The following is a 15,752-nucleotide window of genomic DNA, read 5'->3' on the forward strand; positions in this document are numbered from 1 at the left end:
TTAACGACGATATTCTTTCCATAAGGCCATTGTGGGAAATTGTAGTATAGACAGTAGAGAAATCCCATGTGGATACGTCTTCGTATGGTATGAGCATCAAGTTCTTCTGTAAGACGTTTAGAGTTGTTAAGAATCCACATGCAGTTGACACCTGGTTTTTTGTTATGGCACAACAATACTTATTCTACAATGGCTTTATTTCTTGTACCGCTCTCGTAAGTAGAGTTGACAACAGTTTGGTGGCACAACCTTTAAGAAAGGTTTTGTGTTCATTAAATAGTTTTTTCAAAGTACATGTAGTAGCAGAATCGTTGGATGTTGTTGTACATAGCTCCTGAACAAGTATTTGATAATAATAATTCTTGCAAATAAAGATGATATTTTTAGGAGCCATGTCTGCTACAGAGATGACAACTATGAAGGTTAGCGAGTGTTTCTTGCACAGTGGGATCCTTCTGGAACTGTTTAACTTTAGGTAGAGCATCAATGTCTATACGGTGTGTAGCATGACTGTCGGTGACAGTTTTCGATATAATGATGAGAACATCCAATGCAAAGAAAAATTAGATGGATATGTTTAAAAACCAGCGAAAATTACACAAACGTCAGTTGAAACCCCAACACCATAATAGTTTAATGTATATAATTTAGTTTAAGGTTCTGCTCGTTTGAAAATTGATGCAGTGTTTTTGTTCACTTGAGGGTTCACTTAGCCAAAGATAAAGTAGATAACAAAATGTACCTGGAAAGATTTGTACTTCCTGTGCTACCTTCGGAAAGTATTTGGACGTACAAAGCTTAACCGTTCCTGCATACCCCAGCCGTACAGTAGGTGGTCCTTAAATATATTTATAAATGTTGCTATCAGCACAGACGCTGTGAGGTAAGAAGGCGGGGGTGGAGCGTTTATCATCCTGTGCCTTGTAGAGAACCAATTCTATCACACTAAATCGTGTAAACAAGTGTGCCAGTGTCAGAAACAGGGTTTAGAATGAAGTTGATAGCAGTTTAGGTAAATGGTGTCTCTCTCCGTGAAAACGTAGTGAACCACATTGGAACATCCAGTATGCCAATGGTTCTTAAATTGAAAAATGATTATGATATCCACCAAGCACGAGTTCTTGGTGTTGAAACCAAGATTAAGTGTTTTAACATTGTGAGTGAGAAAAAGTAATCTAACTGAATATTCCGTACAATAATATAGAAATCCATCAATGAATGTGTAGAGCTTGTGGTGTTACGTGTCACTACTAAAATAATATTGATAGTGAGTACGACTTATTTTACAGACAGCTGTTTTTAAGCAAAAAGATAAAAGAAAAATATAATATCAGCATGGTTTAAGCAGAATTACAAAAAACTTTAGTGATATTAGAAGTCTTTAGCTTGAAGTTACAAGTACAAACTTATAACTTGTAAGTTGGAACTAGAACAGATAAGTTATTACTAGACTGAAGTTACAAGTTTGTAGTTGTAACTTCTAACTAAAGATCTATATTAATTACCATTTGGATACCTTGAATACTGTGTTCTCCCCACATACAACAAATATTAACACAAAACAAGGAAAACAGAACTGGTTTCTGGGATATGTAGTCCACCAGCGGGATACTGGTTTATGCAGGCATACTGCGTGAAAGACTGCAGCACTTTATAATTAAAGCTCTGAAAGATTCAAACTGATATTATACAAAGTAGCATGTTATTATACACGAAAAGGTATATAAGTATATAAGTTACATGTTTATAGCCTCAGAAGGTAATCTTTTGACAGATTTGTCTAAAGATCATTCTAAGTCATACTAAGTGCTCTGAATTTTATTGTCTAGAAATGTTTAGATCACATGTTAAATTTTGCTCTCCGGAACTAGTTTCCAAATTAAAATTGGTGAAACTGACACTCAAAACGCGTCATACACGTGGTACGTTCATCCTTATCGCCAGACCTTTGCCATTTAGCTTGGTATAAGAACACCTACCAATGTCACAAAACACATCTAGAACTTCTATGAAAAAGGTCCGTGGCTCAGTATACAGTCGTAACAAAAGGTAAATGAAAACTCCCTAAATGAAAAATTTATTGTAACAATACATGAGTTTCCATCCATATGTGAGCCACAATCACAATGAAACAATCACTCTGAGAGTAGTAACAAGTTCAGTAGGATAGAAAGTAACATAATACAATGACAGCTTAATATTCCTGATGAACCTGCTTTCTAAGAAACTAAATAAAAAATTAAATCAAAGATAAATTAAACTAAAAGGTATTGGCGACAAATATTCGGCCTGATGCTTTACTGGTGGCAGCACTTTGACAGCGTGGACTCATCCTGTTACAAGAAGACACAACATATTTGTAGTGTTTCATATATGGTGTCTGCGGCCTGATGCTTCAGTGGCGGCAGTTTGACAGCGTGGACTCATCCTGTTACAAGAAGACACAACATATTTGTAGTGTTTCATATATGGTGTCTGCGGCCTGATGCTTTAGTGGCGGCGGCACTTTGACAGCGTGGACTCATCCTGTTACAAGAAGACACAACATATTTGTAGTGTTTCATATATGGTGTCTGCGGCCTGATGCTTTAGTGGCGCCAGCACTTTGACAGCATGGACTCATCCTGTTACAAGAAGACACAACATATTTGTAGTGTTTCATATATGGTGTCTGCGGCCTGATGCTTTAGTGGCGGCGGCACTTTGACAGCGTGGAGTCATCCTGTTACAAGAAGACACAACACATGTGTACACACCTAAAGACACCTCATCGTCATATCACTGAAAAAGTACAGTAACAATAACTTGTTAAGTGCGAGGTTAATCACCAAGCATTCATTTATTCACATCACTATCTTAATAAGAATTTCCCCTATTTGTCTACTGTACATTTTGTACATAGCTATTACTGTAAAATCATTTTTGAACTATCTTAGGATCTTTCTAATCAGTTTCAAACATTTTATTGGCTCTAAATATAAACAAAATGAGCAAAATCTGATTTTAAAAACCGACCTTAGAAAATGTTTGACATTTCTGCAGTTCTTGGCAGGGAAGATGTGAAAAAAAAGTCTTAATGAAGACATTTGGCTCTTTCCTTTCATTTGAACCACACATTATTTTGGACATCATGTACACTTAATAAGAGGATTTGAGTTCAAACTCTTTTCCTCCTGAAGTCTAAAAAGTCTTGCTATATCATGTGACTTGTCAAAAGAGCATTCAGTTTTAGTGGACATGAACGGAATAACTGTATTATCGTGTTTAGAAACCACATGTGACACCTCTTTGCTTCGGGGTCTTCTTTTCCTAACGGTCCAGATCCTAAATTTTCTCCATAGTACGTCTACTTTCAATGAGCCCTCTCCTCAGACGCCCATATTAATGCACATGTAATCAAAATAATCTATTTACTGTTTTCACTCCTGTAATGGTACATGTACCATATGACTTTTTGTTTTACCTTCCGCCGCAAGCCTTGAGTCAGCGAGGTCGTATGTTCGAAACCACCTTTCTCTGCCTCATCTGCTGCATGGCTAAAATTAGAAGTTTTTATCATTTATTTAGGAGTTGCAATGATTTTAGCTCATGGAGTTGACCACCGTTGCGTGAGTAAGATGTCCGACGAAGGACAGTGGTTTATTCCGACCACTCCCGTTTCCTTCTGAACCTATTCCAGGCATACGGTCTATCATGTAACTTCAGTTCTGCCGTACATGTCGTTGGGAATTACGAATACTTTTATAATACATAGTTGATAGAAAGGAAAATTGTCATTGGTTTACTAGGCTTATAATAATTCTCTTTCAATTTGTCGGGATTAGTTCACAGGGGCAGTACATGCAAACTTACAGCCGGTTCCTCTTGCTGATTTCAGGTTTATCGTTAGTATTCCTTCAAGAGTGCAGGGCGTTTTGGGTTGCGTTGATGTTTATCGATTTATCAATCTCGTCCAGGTAGATTTGACAAGAACGCCATCATTATTACGCACTGGTTCGTCGAGGCCTAAAACATTGTTTTCAACCCATTCCTATACCTTGTCTAAACAGCCCAAATAACAAATAACCCGTGACTAACTCCACTTTCAGCTGTATATACCCAAGTGTCACACATGAATGGCAGATGACGAACAGGAAACCCTGGACGTGACTTCTGCAAACACATCTGACTTGTGGACAGCACGTCATATCGTACATGTCACTCCTGCAAACTTGCCCATCGTGACTTGTGGATAGCCTTTTTTTTAGTAAAGGTGATTTCTACGGCCTGCCGTGTGGTACATGTGACTTCTGAAAATATATCGATACTTGTAGAAAGCCTTGATGTCGCGTAATGATGTCGCGAGATAGGACGCGTAATAACTTATGTTATCACACATATGATTTGTAATGTCAATATTTCGACCAGTATGGCATGTGGGAAATAAAAAAGTGACATGTAGAAAGCAGCATTGAGAATAACATTTGTTTTTTAATATTTAAAAATAGAATTTGTCTCAGAATCAAAATTTATATTTTTCAATATATTTAAATCTGTAGAAAATAAATTATTTTTAGAAAAACTTCAGTTATTATATTGAGCTTTACATACACGCGTCAAGGCGATGACACACTACTGTGTTCTGGCATTTGTAGGACGTCATGTTATTCTGTTAAGGCGGAAAAAACCAAATACTTTGCATGTATTTATAATTTATTTGCACAAAACATGGATGTCCTTCTAGATAAACGTACATGTATATAGATTTGCTTATTATTTAACGTTTCTTAATATTCTGTCCTCGGACACGGAATTTTCTTGATTCCTAAGATTATCTCTTTCTCGGCTACAGTATGTGGTGAATTTTATTTTGTTGTGTGGTCTTACGTGAAGTTCCAGGAGACCATTTGCTTTGTTACACGTTAGCGAGTTTCGGTTTCCCCCACCTATAAAACCGAAGTTCTTGAGAAATACGTAAAACAAGAAAGAAATGTATCAATAAAGACAAATTCTATCATTATTTTAATGTTTACTGGTAAAAGAGCATACACCTACTTCAAGGTCGTTTTGTCGACCACCCTCTTATCATTTCGGTTGTGGAGAGATAGTGGAGAGAGCTGAAGATTATCACTAAAATTCAGCATATTTGCACCAGGTGAAGAAACGACAGATATTCACAGCCCACCAGAGATCATTGTTCACAAAAAAAATTCATCCCTGCGCATGTGTCGCCATAGATAATACTAATCGCTTTGAGTGATTCTCTGCTTATCGTAGAAAATGCAAGGGAGCTAGCCCTTGTTATCAGAAAAACATCGAAGCCATCGACTAATTCCAGATAAAGCTTCCGTAAAATGGTGTCGAAATACACCAGAGGCTTTTCTCGTAGACAGGAGTTCGTGGCGTACAACACAAAAAAATATCAGCCATTTTTGACTTTAAGTGTGAAAGGGTACGTGGTGTAGAAAGGTACGTGTGATAGGTCTTTGGAAGAGTAATAATCCCAGATTTCCGAACAATAATGACAACAAGGAATTACAGCTGTCGACTGTATTTTTACTTGGGTAAGTGGTCATATTTTTCATTGACATCCCGTCGGAGGGAGTTATGTTGCCGACAGTGACTGGGCTTTTTAGCTAGCCCATTGTCAAAGTTTTTTATCCATATTTACATACCTTTCATCTGTTTGATTGATGTTTAACGCCAGATTCGCTGAAGTTTCATTTAAACCATGAATAGCCATCATTTTTGCGGTTGAAAAAGTTGGAGTGCTAAAAGCGAACCAATGGCCCTTGGGAAGTAACTTGTGAATTTTCTACACATTTTTACCTGTAGATCGAGCTAATTATGTTGTGAGCAAAAACCACTCTATATGCGACAAATTATTTTTGCCATTTTTGCCCAGTACGACAAAGAAAGCTCATGAAGATTGTGTCCAACATGTGGCGTCTGAATGATAAGCCTGTAAATTACCCAGTCACGACCCACCAGTATTAAAATTTAAGCATGCAGTGCTTAAATAAAAATTGTTTTCAAAGCTTTTTCGACAAGAGTGTTTTTGGGTATATCTGATATAAATTAAAATTAAGTCTCTTTTACTAGAATGAGAGAGAAAACTATTTACGTTTTTTTGGATTTGTAGCCAAATTCCGTAATGCTTAAATTAAATCATTCCTTTCCGCCCACTTTCTCTAAAAACAGCTTCCCTCCACGTGCTCGCATTTTCTCTCCTTTTGCCTATCCACTACTCTTCCTTCCACAAATTTCTTACCCCGCCCCCAACTCCTTTTCTCCAAAAACTAACATCCCTCTTTCTCAAATTTTACACATTATAACTTGGACTTTATTTCACTATACTAACATACTGTCTCCTCTGGTGTGTTGTAGGTCTCATCGTTCTACTGACGTCACTTTCATGTGGGTAATTTAGATATATTAGAGGGTTGTGGTTACACCGACACTCCCCAACCACATAATTAATCTGAGTTTTGGTCATCAAGCACACCTAGCTTTTTCGAAAAGAGCCACACTTTATTAGAGGAAGTGCGAATAAAGTTTTTTGGTTTTTCAAGTTACTTTTTAATAATCTGACTTTCTAAGAAGCTGTACAAGCCAACATGCTCATAAAAAGTGGGTTTGCAATTTCACACAACTGAAGTGAGAGCCCATAACTATGCAAACAGAAGGAAAGGATTTGTCCTGCAGTATAAAAATTGATACCAAATCGTGACTAAGGTTCCCTCCCCCCCTCCACCCCCTCTACCAACGTCTTTCTATGTTTTAATTCGTAGTTCTTTTAACGCCATATTTAACAATTTGTCGATCATGCAATGGCGGGCAGCCAACAGCTCTAAAGCGGAATATCGTATTTACGTGGAAGAAAAATCTAGAACTTGTTATGGGCGATTATCATTATTCTAACATGGATATAACAAGAAATGACGATGGCAGGAATGCACGTAAGTAAAACAAAAAAAATGCATCCCTTAGTCATTTGCGAAATCGTTACTTCACGAACTTACAATAAAACACGCACTGAGGGAATCTGGCACGAGGCGGTATTTCTCCGGTTGCGTGGGACCCTTTGTGAACAATCACACTGCCGTGGCTACTCTGAGTTTACTTTGATCGATTTGGCGCTTACAGATGTTGCATCAGCTGATATCTTCGGTCCAAAATGTCTCAGTTGTGAAGGAGTGGGGAGTCCATCAGACTGCCTGTATACAAAACGATGCTGGGCACACGAGGTGAATTTTCTTCTTATTTTAAAAGCCGGAATATTTTACAATTTCTTTTCACCTTTCCTTATCACACGCGTAGTTTAGTGTCAATCATTTTCTATTCACCTGGCAATGATTTGGGGAGACATGGTCTCCCGGGAAGTAAACATGCTATACAATTCTCTATCTGAATTATCGTCATCCACTTCGTTCTATTTCCTGCATACATCCTGACAGCGATGCTTCACGGAACATCTGACCAATTCCAGCGGAGCCACTTGGTACAACTTCGGCTGTAAAATACAAGAGGTAACAATACTTTTTTTTTATTTCATTGGTGTTATATGTTGTACTGTAGAACCTGTGACTTAACCTTTACGGCCAGCATTATATTAGCAAAAAAAGAAAGAAAAAAAGGGGACAGAGCCCGGTGGGGCTCAAAGACCATCCAAAGGCTACTTGAAGACGTTTCTACATAAGATCGGATGAGAACTGATAAAGTTTAGATAGACAACGTATAAATTAAACGGTACATTGGCAGGCATAACTCTTAGCATCTTAGGAGCATGCATTACCGTTAAAACTGAGGAGTAGAGAAAGAAATAGGGGCAAAACATGACCGTGTTAATTCTTTGCATGTAATATTTATATTGTACAATAATTAAATAAAAAAAACACAAACTCAAACATTTTATCAAGCACAGGTTCATGTTATTTCTTATTTCTTTTTAAAAAAATCCATGTGACGTCATGAAGCCCCAACTATATAGAAATGGTTCCATAAACGTACCATTGAAGACAAATATTTTGATGGACCTAATACTTTTTAAAACAGTATTAAATGTTTTAAATGTAAATGAAGATATATTAGATACTGCTAAAACAGATGTAACTGTTGTCTTGTCCATGAATACGTGACCTTTGTTTTACTTTATTCGTTTTCTCATTACTTGTGGGTTTGTTATCTTTTCCATGATTAAGTACCCTTTTTGACACAGTTGCATTTATTTATTTCCATTTCTGTGTTTGCTTCACTTTGTCTGTCGACAGGAATGTAGCCTGCTGGAATCTTTCAGCGAGAGAAGACGAGGTTTTGAACCAACAGTGACACTGTGTGAGCGATGTTGTACAGGTGATGCCTGTAACACCCATCTCTGTTCAACAACAACAGGTGAACTGTTTCCACCCAGATTACTTTAATTTTTTATACCTGATTTCAATATACCCGAAGTCAACATTACCAGTCTCGCACAACCTAAGAGAAATTAACATAAGTAGGCTTTAATACTTACCTTTTCCAATATTTGCGAAAACACTTAAGACAATCTTTACATAGGTTAATGGTTAAAATCTAGACATGTGCCAGAAAAGCGACGGTTACCTAGCAAGTGCCTGGTAGTAAACTGGTTGATGACTCAAAACTATTCAGCAACATTTGCTTGTCCAAGTTTTCAACATCTCCTGAAGAGAACACTTACCAACCTAGAAGTTTTGTGCAAATCATAGAATGGCAATAAAACTTTAATAAGGAAATAAAGCATACCTTAATGCAACACATTGAAGTAATTGTGTGTTAAAAGAGGAGAGCCTGGAGTAACCAAACAACTCCATTTCGTCAGATATCTTACAACCCTGTTGACTTAAAGGTGCAACCAACAACAGCGTGACATATAATTTCATCTCAGTTGAATTGCGATAGCTTATCTACTCGGCCGCAAAGTCTCCAATTTAAAATCAACATCCTGTAATGTATTGAAGGAAGAAGTGGTAGAGTACACATTTTACCTATTCGTTCCCGAGGAGTTGAATTAGAAAGCATAACGAGGACAATCCTACACAGTACATTGACACTAGCATTTTCTTTAAAAGGGATGGTTTACACAAACAAAAGCCATGATGTTGCTTTCTAAAAAAAGGAGAAAAAGCGCCCTACGTCCCAGTCTCAATTTTAAAGAGGTTTCTGAAATTCTAAGAAACTTCGTTTGTCACTAAAAATGTTTATACTACCATTTTATCATTTGTAGTCATTTGCGACTCTCTTTTTCTTCCCGTGTCTGGTCAAGTAAGTTGTATTTTTCTCTTCAATCCATAGGTCCACAATCCCTTTCCTGTTTTTCTTGTGACGACACGGACGATTCCAACGCCTGTCATGTGGTCAAACATTGCAGGCCACACGAGGTGGGTTGGTATCAGCGAGCATTCTGAAACATCTAGCCTCGGATGCATGGCCTATCCCGTACAAATAGAGTTCCGCACGGGTTATTCCCTAGTCTCATATGCTCGTATTTGGTAGGCTTTCACTCAGGGACAAATGTCAGAAAGCTATTTCTTTAAAATGATTTAATGTACGCGCAACTATTTGGGAAAGGATTTTAGACCAATTTCCAGATGACCTTTTTCACGTTCCATTATTGACTTTCTACTCCTCTCGTGGATAATAAATAGTTTTGTGAACGCCGTAAATTTGTTAATATAACAAATGAATAGCAAAATTTAAAAAAAACAAAAGCGTTTAAATTCGAAACTGAATAAATGTATAAATTAATAATTATTATTGCAATAATTAAAAGCAAAATAAATTATTTGAATAAGTATATAAACTATATAAATATAAACAAAAATAATTCAATAAACAAAATGATATACAAATAATGCAAGTATATGAAACTATTTCAGGTCAGCCAGCTCATGCTGGCTTCCTCTCCGGCTGTACGTGGGAAGGTCTGCCAGCAGCCTGCGAATGGTCGTGGGTTTCCCCCGGTTTCTCTGCCCGGTTTCCCCCCACCATAATGCTCAAGAATAAGTGAAATACTCTTGAGTACGGCGTAAAACACCAGTCAAATACATAAATAAATATTTCAGGTGTGTTACGCTGAGTCGGTGATTGAAGATAGTCCAGTGCCCAGGCACACTTTGGGTTGCGTGTCACAGTCGGTGAGTGCATATACTAGGGGCCATTTTCTGGTTGGCAAAAGGTGTGTAATTTGACCTTTTGATCACTGAGAAGTCCTCATCAAATCCCATCCCAGGGTTGTATACATGTACACTCTTAACAAAATAATCCAGAAACAAAACGTTCATGATATATTTAAAGTGTGATGCTAGATACAGATGAGGTTTTCCCGTCTTTGTAAAATCCTTATAGTTGTCTGACAGAATAATAATGATACACTGCTATTCTTAACAAAAGCGAAATGTTCAATACATGAGATTTATATTTAAATTTATGAAAACCCTTGATTTTTAATTATAGTTTTTCGTTCAGTATTTACCCATGTTCTTCACATAAGAATAACCATAAAAACAAGAAGAGACTTGTACCCAACACTTGTCTTGTGATCGACGTGTGGTTGATTTTTTTTTTCTTTCTGTTCAAGTTTTGTCACCTGCTTACGGGAAATATCATTGGTCGTCGAACAGGTGATACACGTGAAAAGAGAAAAACTCACCTGTGTCAAAAATGCTGTCAGATATCAGGATGTAACAGTGACATTTGTTTCTCACAGAAGGTATAATAGGTTTTCCATTTTAATGAGAAAAAAAATACAGTTAAACCTTCTCTATTTACTCCTAGAACTTTGGTTTGCCATGTCCCTTCACAGGACCTCTGTATTACATATACAGACATTTACCGTTTTGAGTACCAAGGCGATAAGAACCCGTACATCTGAACCCTTAAATGTTCCAATGAACATTTTGCTGGGGTTTCCTCTTGTAATAGGGCAGTCTTAATGCCGAATGTGTTTGTTTGTCAAATGTGATGACAGTACTGTATTTTGAATAATTCATTCTTTTTAATTATCATGTATGCTGTATCCTTTGATGCTGTTTCCATGTGATTGTATATTAAACGTGATGAGAATACAGCATTTTGAGCAATTCTGGATGAGTGACGTTTAATACATTGCAACTAATATCACTGTGAACTATTTACCTAATTCTGCTTAATTCATGGTGCCAGAGAGCGTCTTATTTGCGACTATTTAAGCATTTATATGAATAGTTCACAATAATATAAATAAGACGTCCCACAGAAACAAAACCACAGCGGTGGACACAGTGTGATAGCTGGTCACACGTAATGGGTGAAATACAGCCTCATGTCAGCTTACCTTATTCAGGCATTTATTCTATTTATGTAAGTGCCTAATTACACGCCCCCTAGCACCATGATTTGAGCTGAATTAGGTAAAAAATGCAGTGATGTTAATTGCATTTCATTAGACGTCTCTTGTCTAGAATTACATCTAACATACAGTAACATTACAACAATTCAATAGGACCAGGCCTCGGGAATGGCTATGCCACCAGCATAATTCTGTCTTATGCAGGAATACAATATAATTAAGACGTACGGCATAGAGAGAAAAAATCGACAAGTGACCTAAGTTTAGTGGTTACGTGTGCTCATTTGGGAGATACTTCACCATCGTCCTGTACTCTTTCATATCGAATCGACCGCGATAGCAAAGTTGGTTTTGCGTCTGCTTCGGGAGAGGTAGATTCAGAATCAACCATGGGTCCAGTCACACCTAAGATCTTAAAAGGGGGTGATTCGACTTCCTCGCTTGAAGGAGATAGTGCAACGACTGGTTGACCCGTATCAGTATAATGACTCGGGCGGGGCGGATTACTTGCCTTCGTTAAGTCGTCTCAGTGAGGTAGCTCTAGATAAAAGAGCGGTGGAAATCCGTCCTGCAACAAGGAGGCACATTACATGCGCTGTAAGGATTCCTTCGTCGTCATATGACTGAAAAATCGTTAAGTACGACGTTAATCCCCAATCCCTCACTCACTCACTCTTTCATATCGACATGTTTATGTTGTTGCTTCACATGGTTAGCCACACCAAATACACCAGAAGTAAGGACAAATCTCCTCACAGTATGTTCACGATGGACTCAGATGTGTACCCCTTATCGTTTTCTATCGAGGCTCTGAAATGCTTTAATTACAATTGTGGGACAGACAAGGTGATGGTTCATTTCTAGAAGAGTGATATTTGCGTTAAGATTGCTTGGGAGTCTTAAAGATAATAACAGATAGGAGATGTTGTGGTTTTGGTTCGTCTTACATGAACCTATTTGGATATTGACTAGTTTCCAAGAATATCCTTGTCGGTGGGTTTTTTTATGTGTGGTATTTAACACATTGGAATTTAATCAACCCATCCATCAATCACTTTTGTATGAAACATGTAAAACATTAATCGTTTTCATTTATCTGTAACTCAAATTATACATCATATTCAATTCGTGTTTCGTTTTATTTTTTCTGTTTTAGCCAATTTCCCAAGGAACGCAAGCGACGGAAGGATTCCAATCAACTGCAGTTACATCTGTAACGAATGAAGTCCCCTTAACATGTAAATTGACATTTTGTTAAAACAAACAACCTACTAGTGGAAACATAAATGTCATGTTGATAAAAGTGTCATGTTGTATCAAGGTGTCATGTTGATAAATGTGTCATGCTGATAAAGGTGTCATGCTGATGAAGGTTTCATTCTGATAAACGTTTCATGTTGATAAAGGCGTCGTGTTGATGATAGCGTCATATTGATGAAGGAATGACAATAACAAAAGTGTCATCCTGGTAAAGGTAACATGTTGATAAAGGTATAATGTTGATGAAGGCGTCACGTTAATGAAAGCATCTTGTTGATGTAGCTGTTACGCTGAAAAAGGCGCCATTTTGATGTAGGATTTATGTTGATGAAGGCGTCATGTTGATACAGACATCATGTTGATAAAGGCCTTATGTTGAAGAAAGTGTCATTCTGATGTAGGCATGTTGATAAAGGCGCCATGTTGGTGTAGGCATGATGTTGACAAAGGCGTCATGTTGATGAAGGCGTCATGTTGATGTAGGCGTCATGCTAATGTATGCAATATGTTGATGAAGACGTCGTGTTGATGTAGGCATTTTGCTGATGAAATCGTCATTTTGGTGAAGTTGTCTTGCTGTTGTGCGCATTATGCTGATAAAGGCGTCATGTTGATGAAGGAATCATGTTTTGTAGGCGTCATGCTGATATTGACATTGTGTTGATTAAGGCGTCATGTTGATGTGGGCATAATGTTCATGAAGACATCATGTTTTGTTGATTAAAGAGGCATGCTGGCGAAGGCGCCATGTTGATGAAGGCGCCATGTTGATGAAGGTGTCATGTTGATGTAGGCGTAATATTGACGTAAGCATTATGTTGATGAAGGTGTCATGCTGATGTTGGCATTGTGTTAATGAAGGCGTCATGTTGATGTAGGCAACACGTAGAGGTAAGCGCCATGTTGATGAAGGCGCCATGTTGATGAAGACGTTATGTTGATGAAGGCTTCATATTAATAAAGGCATCATGTTGATAAAGGCGTGACCTTGATGTAGGCATTTTTTTAATGTAATCGTCATGTTAATGTAGGCGTCATGTTAATGTAGGCGTCATGTTAATGTAGGTGTCATATTGATAAAGGCTTCATCTTGATGGAGGCGTCATGCTGATGAAGGCGTCATGTTGATAACGGTGTCATGTAGAGCATTATTGACATTTATTTACAATTAAAAGACGAAAACTACGTTACCAGTGATATATACACATGTGATACAAGGCCGTTATGTCTAACGAACGACAAAAAATTAGTTTTATTTTGTTTCCCACGACTTTGTAAGATGTGTAAAATATTTAATGACATTAACATTTTGTTATAATCTATTGATAATAGAAATTCATTTCATCTTTATACGATTGATTAGGGTGCAGCATTACGTCAGTAATTTTTTCATGCATAACGGAAGACGCCATTTTTCAATGTATGCACACGTACAACTATTTCATTGTGTCTAAACTTTCATCAACATGGTAGTTCTTTTGAAAGTTAGTTACATTAGTATTTTTGTATTCGTCAGTAAATAATCATTGTCGAACTAGGCGATACATTTATGTTTTGATCAATATTGTGATAATTGGTGTCTTTTGCATTATGGTCTGCTGAGACCAAGGCATAAGAGATACAATATTCCCCACGTAAAATAAAGGAAGTACTTCCTTTCTACACCATCAGCTGGCTACAAAAGTTAAAGAAATGTCAATAATGTGGACGTCGGCTTAATTCTACGAGGAGTGTTGAAGTGGGCCCGTAAAATGCAGTCGTCAAAAGGGATTGTTTGAGGAGTATGACCGTATGACCCAACAGATTTGGTGAAACTTGACCTTCATTAAAACTTGCAATGTGCGGAGTACGGAAGTGTGTCCGAACGTTGCGAACGCTGTTAAAATCATGATGAGAGAAGGGAGGGAAAAAGTCTATACACAAAGGTCTACCGTACACGAAGTATGGTGCCCTTTGCAAAAATGAATACTGATGTATGCCTTGGTATTCCAGCATATAACTGATGTATTTTGTATTCCATATTTCTTTGTACATCCACCCCGACAGACATTCGTCTGGTTGGCATGAATTACTCGATGGCCGGAAGACTTGAGGTGTACCATAACTCTCAATGGGGCACGGTCTGTGACGACTTTTTCCACGCAGCAGCTGTTAGAGTGGCCTGTCGCCAGCTTGGCTTTTCTGGGTACGTACGCTGGGTAAATATTTGATTAATTGCGTTTAGTGCAGGGATTCATTAGTTTTCCAAACTTTATCACCAAATACCAAAAAAAAGTAATCGATAAACTGTTCGCAAAAGAACAGGTTTTCCTCTCAGAGAAAGTTCTCCTCTACGCTATAAACTTTTTCCCGGGGTCTAAAGTTTTCTCTGTGGGAACAACGCTTTCTACGCGGGATTAACGTCTATTCCGCCGGTTTAGCTTTTTCTCTGCAAGATTAACGTTTTCTGGGCCGGGTTTACGTTTTCTCTGCGGCCTTCACATTTTTTCCGCGGATAATGTCAAAACAATGTCAAAACCTTGTTCTGAGCTTTCGTGGTTTGTACGTCACGAATGTCAATTAAATACAAAATAAATAAATCATTTACTAGTATCTTCTCTTACCTGTCAGTCAGGAGGGATCTGTCATCGGGACCACACTTCCTGGTTCCGGGCACATCTGGTTGGATGACGTGACCTGTAATGGAGACGAGTCGTCCTTATTCTCTTGTTGGCATACTAATTGGGGCCAAACCGACTGCCGTCATGCAGAAGACGTCTACATTAGTTGTGGCTTCGGTAAGTTAGGGTTACAACTGAAGCCTCGACGAAGACGCCTTCATCAGTTGTGGCTTCGGTAGTTAAGGTTAAAACTGAAGCCACGACGAAGACGCCTTCATCAGTTTTGAAATGCCTAACTTGGGGGTACGACTGTAACGACGACGTAGACATCTCAGTTAGTTGTGTCTTCGGCAAGTTGGCGTTACGACTGTAGTTACGACGCAGAAACCTTCATTGGTTGTGGCTTCGGTAACTTGGGATTGCGACCGTATGGAAACGAAGATGGCTGTATCAAGTGTGCTCACGATGAACTTGGGTTACGACTGCAGTGACAAAGATCTTTTCATCAGCTACGGATTTGGTTAGGTGGGGTTGCGACTGTAGTTGAAGAAGTCTTTTGTGTACCA

At 38.1% G+C, this 15,752-nt stretch overlaps 2 protein-coding genes across 2 annotated transcripts in view; both read left to right on the top strand.

The window, feature by feature from the left end:
• The first annotated feature begins 5,429 nt into the window (after positions 1 to 5,429).
• LOC135464491 (uncharacterized) lies at positions 5,430 to 10,870 on the top strand. Its single transcript, XM_064741917.1, has 8 exons — positions 5,430 to 5,543; positions 6,367 to 6,396; positions 7,126 to 7,226; positions 7,437 to 7,508; positions 8,250 to 8,370; positions 9,292 to 9,377; positions 10,062 to 10,133; positions 10,802 to 10,870. The coding sequence occupies exons 1-8, from the start codon at positions 5,501 to 5,503 to the stop codon at positions 10,868 to 10,870; spliced, it is 594 nt and encodes a 197-aa protein (XP_064597987.1). The 5' UTR covers positions 5,430 to 5,500.
• Positions 10,871 to 14,639: 3,769 nt separating this feature from the next.
• Positions 14,640 to 15,752, top strand: part of LOC135464492 (scavenger receptor cysteine-rich type 1 protein M160-like) — a 31,628-nt gene continuing 30,515 nt past the window's right edge. The window contains 2 exon segments of the mRNA XM_064741918.1: positions 14,640 to 14,771; positions 15,197 to 15,363. Coding sequence (XP_064597988.1) covers positions 14,650 to 14,771; positions 15,197 to 15,363 — 289 coding nt within the window. The 5' untranslated portion in view covers positions 14,640 to 14,649.

This window comes from Liolophura sinensis, chromosome 4, assembly GCF_032854445.1.
Source record: "Liolophura sinensis isolate JHLJ2023 chromosome 4, CUHK_Ljap_v2, whole genome shotgun sequence".
Classification (NCBI taxonomy): domain Eukaryota; kingdom Metazoa; phylum Mollusca; class Polyplacophora; order Chitonida; family Chitonidae; genus Liolophura; species Liolophura sinensis.